This window comes from Myotis brandtii, unplaced genomic scaffold (genome assembly GCF_000412655.1).
Source record: "Myotis brandtii unplaced genomic scaffold, ASM41265v1 scaffold1089, whole genome shotgun sequence".
NCBI classification, from domain to species: Eukaryota; Metazoa; Chordata; class Mammalia; order Chiroptera; family Vespertilionidae; genus Myotis; species Myotis brandtii.
In genome coordinates, this window is record NW_005353704.1 from 196,410 (window position 1) to 213,101 (window position 16,692).

The 16,692-nt window shown below is 47.3% G+C and overlaps 1 protein-coding gene across 1 annotated transcript in view; it reads right to left on the minus strand.

Annotated features, from left to right (window-relative positions):
- Positions 1 to 11,911: 11,911 nt before the first annotated feature.
- Positions 11,912 to 16,692, minus strand: part of UBASH3B (ubiquitin associated and SH3 domain containing B) — a 37,283-nt gene continuing 32,502 nt past the window's right edge. Inside the window, exons 12-14 of the mRNA XM_014543241.1 lie at positions 16,138 to 16,244; positions 13,860 to 13,969; positions 11,912 to 12,442 (exon numbers count right to left, since the gene is read on the minus strand). Coding sequence (XP_014398727.1) covers positions 12,305 to 12,442; positions 13,860 to 13,969; positions 16,138 to 16,244 — 355 coding nt within the window. The 3' untranslated portion in view covers positions 11,912 to 12,304. The remainder of the gene's footprint in view (positions 12,443 to 13,859; positions 13,970 to 16,137; positions 16,245 to 16,692) is intronic.

Below are 16,692 nucleotides of genomic sequence, written 5' to 3' on the forward strand. Positions count from 1 at the left end.
GCAATGGCCCTGTCTACTCTAGCCAACCCATGGCTTCCCAGGCCTGACTGATAGGCAACTATCTTCCCCAGTCACCCTGATTCACTGCACATGCACCATCTCCCCTCAGGTGGACCCCTCCCCCAGGGACCTGCAGGGAATGGGCCAGTGGTTCCCTGGGGAGTGAAACTGCAGCTTCCTGGAGAAGCTGCCCAAATGGCCATGCTTATAATGTTTAGCCTCCCTTTTGCTCCTTTCCGATTATTAATAACTAGCTAATTGCAATGGTATCAGCCCCCCACCCCTCTTTAAAGAGAAACTAGCTTCTTTGTAATCTTACAAATGGTGAATGGATGAAGGTCTCTATCTTCTTGTAACGGTTTCATGCTGTCAATGGGCATAGGCCTGCCTATCCCAAGGCTCAGAGGCTCTCCTGTGACTGACAGAGGGACAAGGGAGCACATGGGAAGGGGAATCTTCATGCCGGGAGAGGGATTTTGCAAAATCCAGGTCAGTCTGGTGTCCCTGGGAGGTGGCATAGGCAATGTCAGAGGAAGATGTGCTGAACAAGCTGCCATTTTTGGATTCTAGAAGTGACCAACTTGACAAGAAGGTTAAAAGGCATCATTAAAAAGTGAGGACACTTATAGCAACTGAATGTCTGGTGACCGGTAAAAGCCCATGTGACAAAGGGAAAGACTGACTTTACAATGTTCCAGATGAGGCTGGAGAAGTGGCTTCACCGCAGGCACGTGTGTCACACCTTGCTGAAGCCCTTCTGTCCACCATACTTACCTCAAATGAAGCAAAGGGAAATATTCTAAGATTCCCCATCAGAAACTATGGGGCTTTTCTGTCTGAACCACGTGGGCAGAAAAGGGAAAGCAGTTTCAAATAAAGCCAATAGGCCATCCGTACTTCATTCACTCAAACATACGTCCAAATCATTGAGCCTCACTTCAGGAGACGTGAGGCAGATGGCTTCTAACGTGAGGCTTACACTGGGTGCACCAGCAACCAGGTAACTAAGGACATAGGCACACAGTCTATTCAAATAGACGAACACAAACCACAAAGGTTAATGCACATAGCAAGTCACAAACCAATTTATTAGACGTCCAGGTGTAAGGCTGTTGCTGGAATGAAAGCAAGCAGTGACATTCTGATGGGTCCTCTGCAGTTAGAACATCTCTGTTGATGTCATCGGGTGCTGAGGCCTCAATGGCACACACAGACACAGCCTTAAAAGCAAAACTTTGAAGACAGTTAACTACACTGGAGTACAATAGCCACCAGTGAATATTGTGATTTTCACTGAGACACAATTTTTCCTCTCTAAGATTACCCTTATTTTCAGAGAGACTGTATTAAGTCCAGTTCTAATTTGGCCTGATTATTTACATAAACACGAGAATAGCAACTGATCAAATCAATCACACAGGTGCTTTCAAATTTGCTTTGCTGGAATTTTTCATAAGCAATCTTTAGACTGAACTGTAGTCAGCACCTCAGGGCAAAGAAACCAAGCCACAGTTGCCATAGGCTTTGCCTGTGATACCTGTAGGTTTTGGTTAATTCCTCAAGTCCCCGAGATCCCCCTAATGCCTTGAGGCTCCTTTCTTGCCATCTTTCAGGAAAATAACCTTCATTCCTTACCTGGAAAGATTGCCATGAGCCATGTGACCAAACAGGGTATCAGGCCATTTTTGCAAAGGACTTTGATTGGCTTTGAAAGTCAATCTTAATTCCTTAAGGCTTTCTGGTGACATCCGTAGTCCATATATGTCTCTCTCAGACATGCCATTTCAGTCAAAATCTTGGTTAATAAGACCACGTAGTTTAAAACTGGTCTTATTGAATTGATGCAAAGAAATGTGTTGCCATGACTCATTTAATGTGGGGAGGACAAGAAGTGATAAACCAAAGAACTTATATATTTACTAGAGGCCCAATGCACAGATTCGTGCACTGGTGGGGTCCTCGACCTGGCCTGCACCCGCTCACAATCCAGGACCCTTTGGGAGATGTCAGAGAGCCAGTTTCAGCCCAATTCCCGCAGGCCAGGCCAAGGGACCCCACCGATGCACGAATCCATGCACCGGGCCTCAAGCATGCATCTTTGGTTAATCTCTTCTTCCCACCCTCCCCCTCCCCCCTTTCCTCTGAGATTCATCAGTCTGTTCTATGTTTCCATGTCTGTGCGTTGAGCATGTGCCCCCTGGTGGTCATTCTGTGTCATAGCTACCGGCCAGTCACTTAGGCTTTTATATATATATACTAGAGGCCCGGTGCACGAAATTCGTGCACTGGGGATGGGTGGGGGGTCCCTTAGCCCAGCATGTGCCCTCTTGCAGTCCGGGACCCCTCCCTTGTTACTGCCCACCTGCTTGCTGCTTCCTACCGCTTGGCTTGCTGCTCCTTAGTGCTGCCACGAAGGCCTTGGGTCTGCTGGGTGCCGGGCCTCCATGCTGCCAGGGCGAGGACACTGAGCCCAGCGTCACTCACACCAGCCTCCGACCCAAGGCCCATCCCCTACCCTCCCTCTGCACACCCAGGGTGTGGATGATGGGCTCATGTTGCTATGAGCCCAGCATCCCTTACCCCGGTCTCCAGCCTGAGGCCCTTCCCCTCCCCTCCCTCTGCACGGCGGGGGCGCGGATGCTGGGCTCATGTTGCTGGAGTGCAGCCGCCAGCATCCTGCCCCGGCCACTATGGGTGCCGCCACCTTTGTTGCAGTGACGGTTAATTTACATATTACTCTTTTATTAGATGGTACTAGAGACCCGGTGCACGAAATTCATGCATGGGGAGGGGGGTCCCCTCAGCCCAGCCTGCACCCTCTCCAATCTGGGACCCCTCAGGGGATTTCTGACTGCCAGTTTAGGCCCAATCCCCAGGATCAGGCCTAAACCGGCAGTCAGACATCCCTCTCACAATCTAGGAACACTGGCTCCTAACTGCTCACCTGCCTGCCTGCCTGATTGCCCCTCACTGCCCCCCCACCAGCCTGGTCGCCCCACGCAGCCTGCTGCTCAGTTGTTTGGTCATCCCTCACTAACCCCCCCACCAGCCTGGTTGCCCCATGCAGCCTACTGCTCAGTCGTTTGGTTGTCCCTCACTAACCCCCCTGCTGGCCTTGTTGCCCCACTCAGCCTGTTTGGTCGTCCATTCAGTTGTTTCGTACGTGGTGGCCCCTGGCTCTTTATATATATAGATAGATATGCATAGCCCATGGGTACGGCAATAGGGTAGAGAAGACCTGAGTGGGGAAGTAGGAGTTGAGGGGTGGGGTGGGGGGGAATATTTGTAATCTGTAATACTGTCAACAATAAAAAAAGAAAAAAGAAAAAACATTTAAAAAAAAAAAGAACTACCAAATTCTGAAGGGATAAGGTAGGGAAAAAAAGCTAAAAATAAGCAATTAGCATTCCCTAGACTGGCACACACATTCCATAACCTTTAGAACATAGGCTGTTTTACTGGCAAACACATTTACACTTTAAGAGACATACTTCCAAGAAACAGGTACCACATTGCAAATTTAATGATTTAACAAATCACAGGTGACCTGAGTTAAACTGATTAGCTTAGATAACTTTGGCTCATATAAGATCTAATTTTCAGAATCTGCATTCCAAAAGATGGCGTAGGTAAGAGTTCTTGGAGACCAGGTATTAGTACCTCAAAGGCAAACAGTCTTTTCCTTGAAAACCCAGAATAAAATTTCTTGGCAGAGTGTGCACTCTTGAGGCACTGGGAGTGGAGATTGTATTACTTATTGACTTTTGGGGAAACATCTAAGAAAAAAACTTTCGCCCTCTTGAGAGGGATATTTGATAGCTGAGGAAAAATATGAGCATACCTAATTATTCCTAGCTCTGCTGTCCTGTTTCCAGAGCACACGATCCCCACTGCCAATATCAGCATTCTGAGACTTGTGTCTCGCCTCTCCTGCACCAGGGGCTCAGACCTTCCTGAAATAGTAATACAATTTTGCCCAGGTGTGGAGTTTTAGCAATAGTCAGTGTTGATCAATCGCTATTCTTATGTTTATGCAAATAATTAGGCCAAATTAAAACTTGACTTAATGCAGTCTCTTTAATGAAAAATATGAGTAATCATAGGAAGAAAAATTGTGTTTCAGTAGAAATCACAATACCCAATTGTGAATAGTGGGCTCCAGAGTAGTTAACTGTCTTCAAAGTTTTGCTTTTAAGGCTGTGTCTTCACAGAACTCAGCATCTGATGACATCACCAGGAATATTCTAACTGTAGACAACCTATCCAATGTCACTGCTTAATTTCATGCAGGCAGAAACCTTGCACCTGGACGTCTAATAAATTGGTTTGTGACTTGCTATGTGCATTAACCTTTGTGGTTTGTGTTCGTCTATTTGAATAGACTGTGTGCCTATGTCCTTAGTTACCTGGTTGCTGGTGCACCCAGTGTAAGCCTCACGTTAGAAGCCATCTGCCTCACGTCTCCTGAAGTGAGGCTCAATGATTTGGACGTATGTTTGAGTGAATGAAGTACGGATGGCCTATTGGCTTTATTTGAAACTGCTTTCCCTTTTCTGCCCACGTGGTTCAGACAGAAAAGCCCCATAGTTTCTGATGGGGAATCTTAGAATATTTCCCTTTGCTTCATTTGAGGTAAGTATGGTGGACAGAAGGGCTTCAGCAAGGTGTGACACACGTGCCTGCGGTGAAGCCACTTCTCCAGCCTCATCTGGAACATTGTAAAGTCAGTCTTTCCCTTTGTCACATGGGCTTTTACCGGTCACCAGACATTCAGTTGCTATAAGTGTCCTCACTTTTTAATGATGCCTTTTAACCTTCTTGTCAAGTTGGTCACTTCTAGAATCCAAAAATGGCAGCTTGTTCAGCACATCTTCCTCTGACATTGCCTATGCCACCTCCCAGGGACACCAGACTGACCTGGATTTTGCAAAATCCCTCTCCCGGCATGAAGATTCCCCTTCCCATGTGCTCCCTTGTCCCTCTGTCAGTCACAGGAGAGCCTCTGAGCCTTGGGATAGGCAGGCCTATGCCCATTGACAGCATGAAACCGTTACAAGAAGATAGAGACCTTCATCCATTCACCATTTGTAAGATTACAAAGAAGCTAGTTTCTCTTTAAAGAGGGGTGGGGGGCTGATACCATTGCAATTAGCTAGTTATTAATAATAGGAAAGGAGCAAAAGGGAGGCTAAACATTATAAGCATGGCCATTTGGGCAGCTTCTCCAGGAAGCTGCAGTTTCACTCCCCAGGGAACCACTGGCCCATTCCCTGCAGGTCCCTGGGGGAGGGGTCCACCTGAGGGGAGATGGTGCATTCACTGGTAGGTTGTGGTGCCTGGGGAAGGTTTCTGTCAGTCAGACCTGGGGACAGGGGTCGTGGCCAGAGTGGACAGGGCCACTGCATGCCCACGAAAATCTGGGAATACATCATCCCCTAAACGCAGACATTCTCCCTCTCCTTTAGCTCATTCTTGGCTCTCTGGTTCCTTTGACCTTGTAGTCGCCTGTGTTTCCTCCAGAGCTGCGTGGACCAAGGCCCACACACAATGGACTGATGGACTGCAGCGGGGAACCCGAGCTAAACTAGCCTGATGCTGGGCTGGGCTACGCCCTACCATGGAACAGGGACTCTGCTGAAGCCACAACTAATCATCTTCCTTCGGGGAATTAAGGGAAATGGGACCTTGGAAACGCAGGAGGTTGATTTGCACAGAAACATCGCTTTCCACAACATCTCCTCCTCCTGAGTAAGTCTCAGAAAATTCCTTTTCTTGGGAACTGGTGGAGACAAGGACCTCTCACCATGGGTAACAAAATTAGGTATTTTATATCCGTTGTCCTATTTGATAGTCACGACCATGGTGAAAAAAATTGTCATGTGCCTGTTATGAAGGTGAAAGGAATGTGAGGAATCTAGCAAGCAGCTAAGCCAGGACCGTAACCCAGCTTTATCTGACTTCTTCTCTGGGACATGAGGCCCCTCCCCAGTGACATGCAGAGCTGCTGACTGCCCGTCAACACAAGGGCACCTGGACGCTAAGTAAGCTGGGTGGCTTCTCATGGCAGGAGCAAGCCACCTGGGGTTTACGTTTATTTCTAGCAAAATGAAGAATTTTTTTTTAAGTATATTTTTATTGATTTCAGAGAAGAAGGGAGAGGGAGAGATAGAAACATCAATGATGAGAGAGAATCATTGATTGGCTTCCTCCTGCACACCCCCAACCGGGGATCGAGCCCGCAACCAAGGCATGTGCCCTTGACTGGAATCGAACCCGGGACCCTTCAGTCCACAGTCCGACGCTCTATCCACTGAGCAAAACCAGCCAGGAATGAAGAATTTTTTTATTATCTCTTCAGAAGGTAGACATTTTTGGTCCTCAACTTAAAAAAAACCAAAAACATTTTGTTTATTTTAGCTTTAACAAATCCAAAGCACACTGATTCATTATCTTCTCTGTTTGCAGGCAGGCTTTACATCTGTCAGGAAAGGGCAGAGTGAGTTTGGGGATCTGTCACTTAGAGAACAGCTAAGAACCAGCCACAAGGCTAAACATGGCTTGGTATTTTGTAAGACGTGAGCATTAGTTGCTATGTTTCTGTCGACGTAAGAAACATTCAAACCTGTGAAGAATTTTTGTGAGTTTATTTGAGCCAAACTGTCGACAATTGTCGGGAAGCAGAATCTCAACAGATTGGGATAATGCTCAGGAGAATGGCAGTTTTTCATTTGTTTTATACATTACAGTCAAACGAGGAGAGGTAGGTGGGTTACAGGAAATCCATTGGTGATAGATTAGGGAGGCAGGAGAGATCAAAGCAGGGAAACCTCTAGGATTGGATAAAAAGTAAAATGATAGACAGGTACCTCTTTTGCTTAGGTGGGTGCACGATAGTTAACAGTCAACAATGAAGTCAGTAACAATGAGGGGATGTGTGGTCTCTGCAGAGCAGTGCCTGTGCTCTGAGGGGTCCAGAAAGAGGGACATTGTTTTCACAGTCCAGTATGTTGTCGTAGATGCAAAAAGACAATAGGCTCAGTGAAGGTAAAGGGTGACCTGCAGGGAGGACACCAGCCTAGGACATGACTACCCACCATCACTGCTTTTAGTTAAAAAGTTTTAATTTCAGACCATCCTTTGTGGTTACTGCCGGTCTCTGAGTGTGTAAGGTGGCCATGCAGGCCTCCCCTGAGCGTGTCAGGCTTGGTGTGTGGTCCCTTTTGTCCACCTCTCCTCAGGATGTTAACCCTGCCAGCGTAGGATCTGCTTGTGTCAATGAAAATCGGCATCATTTCCTGGGCATACATTTTCCTACATGGTTTATTTAAAATCTATGCTTAACATATCATGACTTTAAAAACGGGGTCTATGTAAAGACGAACAACAACAACTAATAATGGAACAATTGTAACAACATCAGCAATAACAGTCAGTGAGTGTGGAACACGGGTCTGTGGCTCGGGGCAGCGTGGAGCCTGCTGGGGCTCGTTTCCTTTCTCTCTGACCCACATTCTACTCTGTGGACGGTTCCTGAGGCACCTCCAAGCTGGGCCGCGGTGAGGCCAGACGCTCTCACGTGGGCAGGAAGCGTTTTGGTGCTGGCCTTCCACCCGGGGATGGTTTCCATCTCCTCCGCCTGATGACTCACTGGGACGCCGACCTGAAGGGACCGGGCCCTGTGCTGCCCAGCACCCTCGTCTCCATCAGCAGCCAGTGGCCCTGGGCCCTCACACTCTCCATGGACATTTACAAAACAACAGTGACCACAGTAACAGCAGAACACACGACGGACCGCAGACCACTCAGCATTGAATGAGGCCGCTCTGGGTCGACTGAGGACAGCTTCCTTTATGAAAGCGGCTACGGACCACGCGATGGAGATGCCCGCGGCCCGGAGTGGCCGGAGCTGCGTGCGGAGCCCGGGCAGGAGCACGCAGGTGCCACAGGCATTCACAGGGACTTGGTGATGCGGGGAGGGGCGGTTTCTTTCTCACAGAGACCTCCTTCCTCCAGTGAACACACCTGGTCAGCACAGCACAGCCCTCAGCGAGGAAGAAACCAATATACCTCTGAAAGCAGAGGCTGAGGCTGGTCTGGGCATCACCAAAATGAGAACATGGCTATTCTCACCTCGAGTGGCAATCAGAGAGAGAGCCAGCACACGTTTCCCCAGGGATCCTGCACAGCGCCCAAGAATAAACAGCTGCAAAATTTCATTTTTCCAGGAGTGCTGGCAGGTACATGGCACCATGTCACACATTTATAAGAACTAATTGTATATTGAGTTTGACTGCTCATCAATTTTAAACCTACATATACTGAGCGTAATATTACATGTACTTAAAAATCAAGTTATTTCTTCTACGTATATTATAGAGGCATTTTTTTCCTTCCCACGATTTTTCATAATAGCTAGTCACTTTCCTAGGAAAATTCAATGTATTGAAGTATTAAAGAAAAGCAAATCTCATTTTAATCCCGTCTTTAAAGATGAAGAGCATCTTCCATCACCTAAGGAAACACCCCCCTTCACCTTTGTAAAGTGAACATTAACCTAAATAGATGCTAACTCGCTCCTTCCCCAGCTTCCTAGGCCAGTCTGGTTCCTCCTGGCTGGGCAGCTCGTGCCCTGGGTTCTCACAGGGGCAGGACAACAATTTAAAAGCAAACAGCTCTGTCCCTCACCATCTGAGCACTTCGTGGAACAGTGCAGCTGTGACAGAGCCTGTGAGAATCAAAGGCGGCTCGTCTGCATGCTCGCACACACATCAGAGTAAATTCAGAGGAGCAATCAATCGGTAATGCCTTCCGACTGAGCGCTGGGCGGCGGTGCCCAGGCTACACGGAACGCCTCCCTTTCCACTACTCTGGACGCTTCCTCAGAGACAAGGACACTAGGCGAGTGAAAGAAGAGGCTTTGTTTAATACAAATGCACTAGTAGGAAGACCCATGATGGTAATGCCAAACACAACTGGAGGACAATCAGGATGCATTCCAAATACCACATCAGCCTACAATGCAAGAAAATTAGCAACAGTGATTTATCAAACTGACATCACTCTAGAAAATATTATTTTTATTTATTTTTTGCAAAATCATCTTTCAAATATAAGGTTATTTTAAAATAATTCTTTGGTTAAAGTATAATTCAAATAAAAAGTAGAAACTGCTGGAAGCCCTTCACTACAAGGTGAAAAATACCGTCCTCTTTCAGCCACCGGATGGCCATTTAATCAGCCATTCCGATTCTGTGAGTCCAAATGTAATGGAAACACTGTCTCCGGCCTGTGAGCTGGGGTGAAGCCTGAGGCCCTGGCTACCGACCAGCTGGAGAGGAGACTCAGCTTCTGCATGAAAAGGGCCGTCACTCCTGCCCCCAGGAGAGATGTGGCTGTAAGTCAGGGAAACCAAGAGCCACGTGTGCGTGATACTGGGGTGCTGGAGGGGACGCGTGCACTAGAGCAAAATGCTGCAGACTCTCACGCCTCGCCGAAACCCTCCCGTTAACGTCACCTCAGGCTGTCTCAGGTACTTTCTACATAAAAAGAGACAATTCCTTCTGCAAGGAGCCATTTGGCTCTGATGGGCACTTCCTCTCCCTTCCTTTCTTCTCTCCGCCCCCAACCCTCAATCAACATTTGTTCTTACGGAGCATCAGGCTGAGATCAAAAATAACCAGCCTGCACTTCAGGTAGTAATATTAACCCAGAATTTTGGGATGAATATGAAATCATGTTTCTTTTGTTACACATACATTCAACATGATTTCCAAAGAATTTCTCATTTGGAGTTTATGTTTGGTTGTTTAAATAAATCCGAAAAAGAATTTAATGTGAATTCAGATTTTCAGGCCATTTTGAAAAATAGTCTGGATAATTAAAGCCGAGGAATGAACTCTTTGTTTACTCAGGGTTCCCACCTGAATTATTCAGAAAATGACTTCAGTCTCTGCCTCCTTTTGCTCGTGCAGACAACAGCCTGAGGCTCTGTGCACACTGGACCAAAGGCAACGGATTGCAGTCCGTCCTGGGACTCAGACCACCAGGGGGAGCGGAGGAGAGCCCAGAGGAACTTGTTCTGTGTAAGTACAGACACAGCCCAGAACACGCTGCTGCCAAGGGGCCGCGCGGGAGGGACCCGGGCAATCTCCTGGCTCTGAAGGCCATGGGCATGTGCAGAGCTAATACACACTGAGTCTGCCTGAGCAGTGGCTCATGCCCTTGTGGATGGAAGAATGACTGGCCGCCAGTGTGGCTCCATGGCTGAGTGTTGACCCTGGCACCTAGAAGCCAGCAGTTCCCTTCGGTTCCCGGTCAGGGCACATGCCCGGGCCATGGGCTCCATCCCCAGTAGGGGGCGTGCCGGGGCAGCCGTTCAATGTTGATGTTTCTCTCTCATTGATGTTTCTCTCTCTCTCTCCCTTTCTCTCTCTAAAATCAATAAAAGCATATTTTAAAAAAAGAAGAATGAATGGCAGCTATCCTAGAGTAAGGATAAAAAACAGCCCTTTAATGAGTATGTCACCATTTGAAGATTAAAACATTCATATTAACCAATGGTGTCAGCATAGAGTTACTTCCACACTCAGAAGCTGTTTGCACAATGCTAGAAATCAAGATTTGCTTCTTAAAATGTAAAATTCACGACACATTTCTTTAAGTGACTTTAAAACCCCTCTCTAACCCTCCAGCTGATCAGCACACATTCCCTCTTTGTTTCAAGGATCATCAAATCCCCGTGTCAAACAGGCCCATGGACCTGTTTTACACACCAGGCTTCATGCACATGGGTCTCGAAGCTTCTTCGATGCTACAGTATCTATTGACTTGATTTGCACTGATGTTCCCTTTGCGCGGCGCACATCCTCACACAGCGAGCTGCGCTGCACCTGGCCACCGTCCGCCGCCCGCGGCCCTCAGCTGGCCACACAACTAAACAGACGCTGATAACTGATGTTTTGGCTTGATTGTCTTTCTTTTTTTTCTTTTTTTTTAATGAACTCCCTCTAAATCCGGGAAACAGGTCTGAAGGGAAGCCACAGGGTGTGGTTCTCCCAGCTGCCTCTAAGTAGCTCTGTCTACATATTTAAAATTATCCTAGAAAAGCAAACAAAAATGACAGCTCAAGTAGCAGTGCGATCGTAATTGTCACCACTTAAGTTAGTTCCCTGACTTGGTTTGCACATCCCTGGTGTAGCTGGTGCCTCTGTGGCTGGCCTGGCATGACTGACGTGCACTGCATGTGAGTGGACGACGCCCTGCCCCCGGCACGGTTGCAGATGTCCATATTGCACAAGAATGGGCTTTTTGCTCATTCAAATACTGTATGTAACGCACATCCTTTCAGAACGTCAGCTTCCCTAACTGGTTACCAGAGTCCGGACTCGAGGGCCAAGGACGAGCAGCACGCCAGTTCAGAAGTGCTGGGCTCCTTCGGTGGCAACATGGATCATGCAGCCACTTCGTGGCTTTCAGTTCTTTGTTCCTACAATTGACTACTTCACACACTTATCTTATTTCCTCCTGAGTATCCACAAGTGCTTCAGAGAGCAAAAGTGCTTCGTCTGCCCTTTCACAGAGCATGGCTCTGCCCAGAGCGTGGCCAGGGGCTCGGGACGCTTGAGCCGGGTCCCTGCCACCCTCTGGGCAGCGTCGGAGCCGGACGCCCTTGTGGTCGTCTCCACGGCAGTAGTCCAAGTGTAACCTCAGAACAGCTCTCTACAGGCACGTTTTCTGATAACCTGAGAAGAACCCTTCAGCGTGGCTTTGCCTCACTGGAACATGGAGTTAGAAAGGGCATCCCACCACCTCACAGGCCGCTCCGGTCCCTCCAGCTGGGTGCCGCACCTGCTCCTTCTCCGGCACCCCTCCATGGGCTGGCTCCTCCCTCCGGGAGCCTCGGGGTCTGGCACCCCTCCATGGGCTGGCTCCTCCCTCCGGGAGCCTCAGGGTCTGGCACCCCTCCATGGGCTGGCTCCTCCCTCTGGGAGCCTCGGGCTCGGGCCACGGAGGAAGGAAGGCTACAGCCTCCGCAGTAGCAGGTGCCTCGACGTAGGAAGACAAGTCCCGAAAGCCTTGCTAACCAGAAAAGAGTCCAGATAGAATGAGCTTTATCTCTGAATCCAGTTTTTTTCTTATGCACACAGTTTCCATCACGAGCATTTTAAAGCATGAAAGGGAGTAGGCTAAGTTATTCTGCGCTGTCACGTATAGCGTGGTGCAGACTTCTTCGTTGTTACTGAACACACAAAAAGACACGTCTCCCCCAGGCTTCCCAAGCCTGTTTCCCTCCTCGGGGTGTGGCTCAGTCTTGTAGCAACGTCTCTCTCCAGTTGAAGCCCCCAGTGGGTCCATGGGTGAGAGGAAGGATGGGTGGGTCCCTCAGCTGCCAGATTCCAGTTTCTCCCAGTTCTTCACAGGAGCAAAACCCCAAGTACGGAATCTGAAGTAAGAGTAGTAAAGAACAGGAAACAGAGGTTTAATGCTGCAAGTTTTACCTAAACAGAGATCTTCAGGTGGCCCTTGAAAATAAGTATTCATAGGAATTAATCGGGGCTTTGTAGACAAGCATCCCCAAAACCCATAAAGAAAATGAAATGGAAAAAGCTGCTAGACTCGAGGTCAGAGCAGTTACACTGCAAAAGGACTCAGCAGAAGTATTCATTATATGTGAGCTCTTCAGTGCGGTTAACTGTCCACAGCTGGCTGCTCTGTGGTGTGGCAGGAATGAGGACAGTACATGAAGCTGAGGTGCTGGGAGTTAATTCCTAATTTCTTAAAAAATATGTTTTTATTGATTTTTAGAGAGATAGGAAGGGAGAGAGAGAGAGAAACATCAATGAGAGAGAAACATCTATCAGCTGCCTCCTGCACGCCCCAATGGGGATCAAGCCCGCAACCCGGGCAAATGCCCGGATCCGGAATCAAACTGGTGACCTCTTGGTGCACAGGATGATGCTCAACCACTGAGCCATACAGGCCAGGCAATTCCTAATTTCATAATTGCAAGTCAAGCTAAAAACGAAGCGTAAACATTTCTGAAATTATAGTTAGACAATAGGAAAAATTATTCAATTTTTGAAAAGCTGTTGGTTTGTTTCACCCAGCTTCATTTATTTATTTATTTATTTCCATGTGTATCTGCAACATGCAGAGTTGAAGCTGGTCCTTCCTCACTTCAGGACTCATGGCTTTTAGAAGCTTATTTGTGTGTGTGTCTAGAGCTGCATTATAAACAAGACAAAAATCTCTACCCTCAAGCCGCTTACAGAGCAGTGGGAAGGACAGAAGCATAAATAAGCTTTTAAAAACATGGAAAAGAATTGCAATGGAGTTTGAACCAGGTTCTCCGGGGGCACAGAGAAGGAACATCTGAGTGTCCTGGAGGGAAGTGGGGCGGGGGGGAGGTTCATGGCAGGAAAAGGAGTTGTCAGCCAGCCTCGCGGGCTCTGTCTCCCTGCCCTCTCTTGGGTTTGCCCTTCAGCCTGACAGTTTCCATCACTGCTTCCCATGCCTGCCAGCCAGGCCCCTCCTCACAGAGCTGTCAGATGCTGAGCGTTGGCTCACTCACCGTTCTTCCTCCCACCCACAGCCCCTCAGGGGAAGCCAGACAATTTGCTTCGATTTTTTAGCTACTTCCTAAATTTTAGCTCAGAAACTAGAACTAGGTCAAACAGTTCTTTTTCTCTCACACAAGACCTAATAAAGTACCTTACACAGGTTACCACCACTCAGTAATCTTGGTGAGAGAGTCAATAAATGCATCTTCCCAGCTCAAAACTCAGCTGCCAGCAGTCACTGAACGGTTCTAAAATCGCTGGGGCCACAGGGCCCTGAAATGCAAGCATGGATTACCTTACCTTCCGGACCATTTGTACAAAGTCCTTGGAGTTCTGAGGTGACAGGCCCTGAAGTTGGCAGGTACATGCTTCAAGGGAAGATGCATGGGCCACAATCAAGATGTTATTTCCTGGGGGGAAAGCAAGAACTGGGAAGATCATTTCTATCAAGACACATGCAAACTTTGTAAACACCGGAAGCCAAACCTGGGCAGGGGCAGACATTCTCAAGGAGACAACTTGGCCAAACAATATTTTGGAAATACTTAGTATTGTGAAGGCAGCCTAATATCATTTTTAAAAACAATTTAATCATAAAATAACTATAGATTCATAGGAGGTTACAAATGTAGTTTACATGCACCCATCAAATCACTTTTGACCTTTGAACAACATGGGTTTGAATGTGTGGATCCACTATGTGCAGATTTTTTCATTAGTTGCTGTAAATGCATTTTCTCTTCCTTATGATGTTCTTAATAACATTCATTTTTGTAGCTCACTTTATTGTAAGAATAGTATCCTATCTAATAAAAGAGTAATATGCAAATTGACCATCACTCCAACACACAAGATGGCCACCCCCATGTGGACACAAGATGGCCTGCAGGGGAGGGCAGTTGTGGGCGATCAGGCCAGCAGGGGAGGGCAGTTGGGGGCAACCAGGCCTACAGGCGAGGGCAGTTAGTGGTGAGCAGGCCAGCAGAGGAGGGCAGTTGGAGGCAATCGGGCTGGCAGGGTAGCAGTTAGATGTCAATCAGGCTGGCAGGGGAGTGGTTAGGGGGTGATCAGGCTGGTAGGCAGAAGCAGTTAGGGGCAATCAGGCAGGCAGGCAGGCGAGGGGTTGGGAGCCAGCAGTCCTGGATTGTGAGAGGGATGTCTGACTGCCCAATAGGATCGGGCCTAAACAGGCAATCGGACGTCCCTCGAGGGGTCCCAGATTGGAGAGGGTGCAGGCTGGGCTGAGGGACACCCACCCCTCTGTGCACGGATTTCGTGCACCAGGCCTCTAGTTAACACATAAACAAACAAAATATGTGTCAACTGACGGTTCAATAAGGCTTCCAGTCAACAGTGGCTATTAGTAAAGCTTTGGGGGAGTCAATTACAGTTTACATTTACAGTATTATTTTGTATGAGTTATATGTGGATTCCCAGCTGCATAGAGGCCGGCACCCTCAACCCTGTGTTATTCAAGGGTCAACTTTACATGCCATAGACATCATGTTATACATAAGTATATGCACACTAACATATATTTACAGATTGCGTGGTATGTATATAGACTATATATGCTACACATAGACGTACACACACACGGGCCAGGGAAGTCCCAGGCACCCTCCACTGGCAGCTTCTTGCCTAACTGTTAAGCTGTCACAACCAGGAAATGCAAACCGGTGTACATCGCTCACTTATGTTTCACCAGGTTGATCCAGTTCCATCACGTGCAACCTTCTGTAAACACCGCCACGATCAAGATACAAACCTGTTCTTTGCCTACAGTGTGCTCTGTTCCGAGCATTACAGCACCCCGCGCCCCCATGCCAATGGTTTCATTAAATACTGTGAGTGTATTTTCCACGTTGCTGCACTGAGACCTTCTGGTTGAGAACATGCTGGGTCTCTTTCTAGTAGGATCTCGGAGTGGTAATGAAGTGAGCAATAACTGAAAGGGGGAATCACTCATAATACTGTGGAGCAGGGATTTCCATTGTTAACATTTTGGTATATATAATTCCAGTCTTTGCTCTATAAAGATTCATATTTTAACTTGAAAAAGGCGATGAGAATGTATATACTCTTCTGTAACCTGCCTTATTTTTACTAAATATTTTATAGTGAAGACTTCTACATATCATTAAATATTTGAGTTCAGTGTTTATATAATTCAATAGCAAACAGACTTGAGTCTAACAGAACACTCCTTGGTTGGGGGCCACAGTGACGGGATGTGCGTTTGCATAGGGATATTTGTGTGGGGGTGTTCACCCACCTGGGTCAAATTATAGGAAAAACAATGGTGTGCTAAAGAACTTCTAGAAACTGTGCTGGGGAACCTCCTTCAGAGAGTGCAAGAAACATCTAAGTTACTTCATATCAAAACTGAGTCTGCTGTATTCCCATGGAATGCCTACCGTTCCAGGTATTCAAGGGAATGTTGCAAATTTAACATGAAAGCATACACAAGAGTCTGGAAATATTTATTAAGCAAGTTAAAACATCTTGACTAGCCTGTTAACCATGATGGAGAAATGGTCACATATTTAAATATGGAGTCCAAAATAATACCACTTACCTTTACTTTTACATTCACTTATTATTTCTTTTGTTACTTGGAAACTTCTACTGATGTAAGTGTCATAGGATTCTGAAACCACTAATTTGCTGACTGGAATGTGAGGTCTGTAACAGAAAATGAACAAAGGCAATAAAACATTTTGATCCTAAGACAAAGCAATTGATATTACTCTTAACTTTTATTTCAAGACGCTTCTAAAGTTCCCATAATTCTGTTTACCCGTTCCTAGAAGGGAAGGAGGTAGAGTATCCCCTCTTAGACATGGGGTTGAAATGTACACGATGCACAGAAATAAAGGCCCTGGGTGCACAGTGTCAGAGTGACCAGCTCAGAAATGAAGCAGTCAGTGCAGGCTTCACTTGTTATTGGTAAATCTACACTAATAAAAGACAAAGATGCTAACTGACCATACCTTTGCTACGCCCATCAGCCAATCAAAAGAGTATGCAAATTAACCCAACAAAGATGGCCATTAAATTTGCATACTGCAGGAGGGGAGGGGTGGGCAGCGCCCGCCCCACCATGGGATCAGGCCTGCCGTGGGCGACCCGG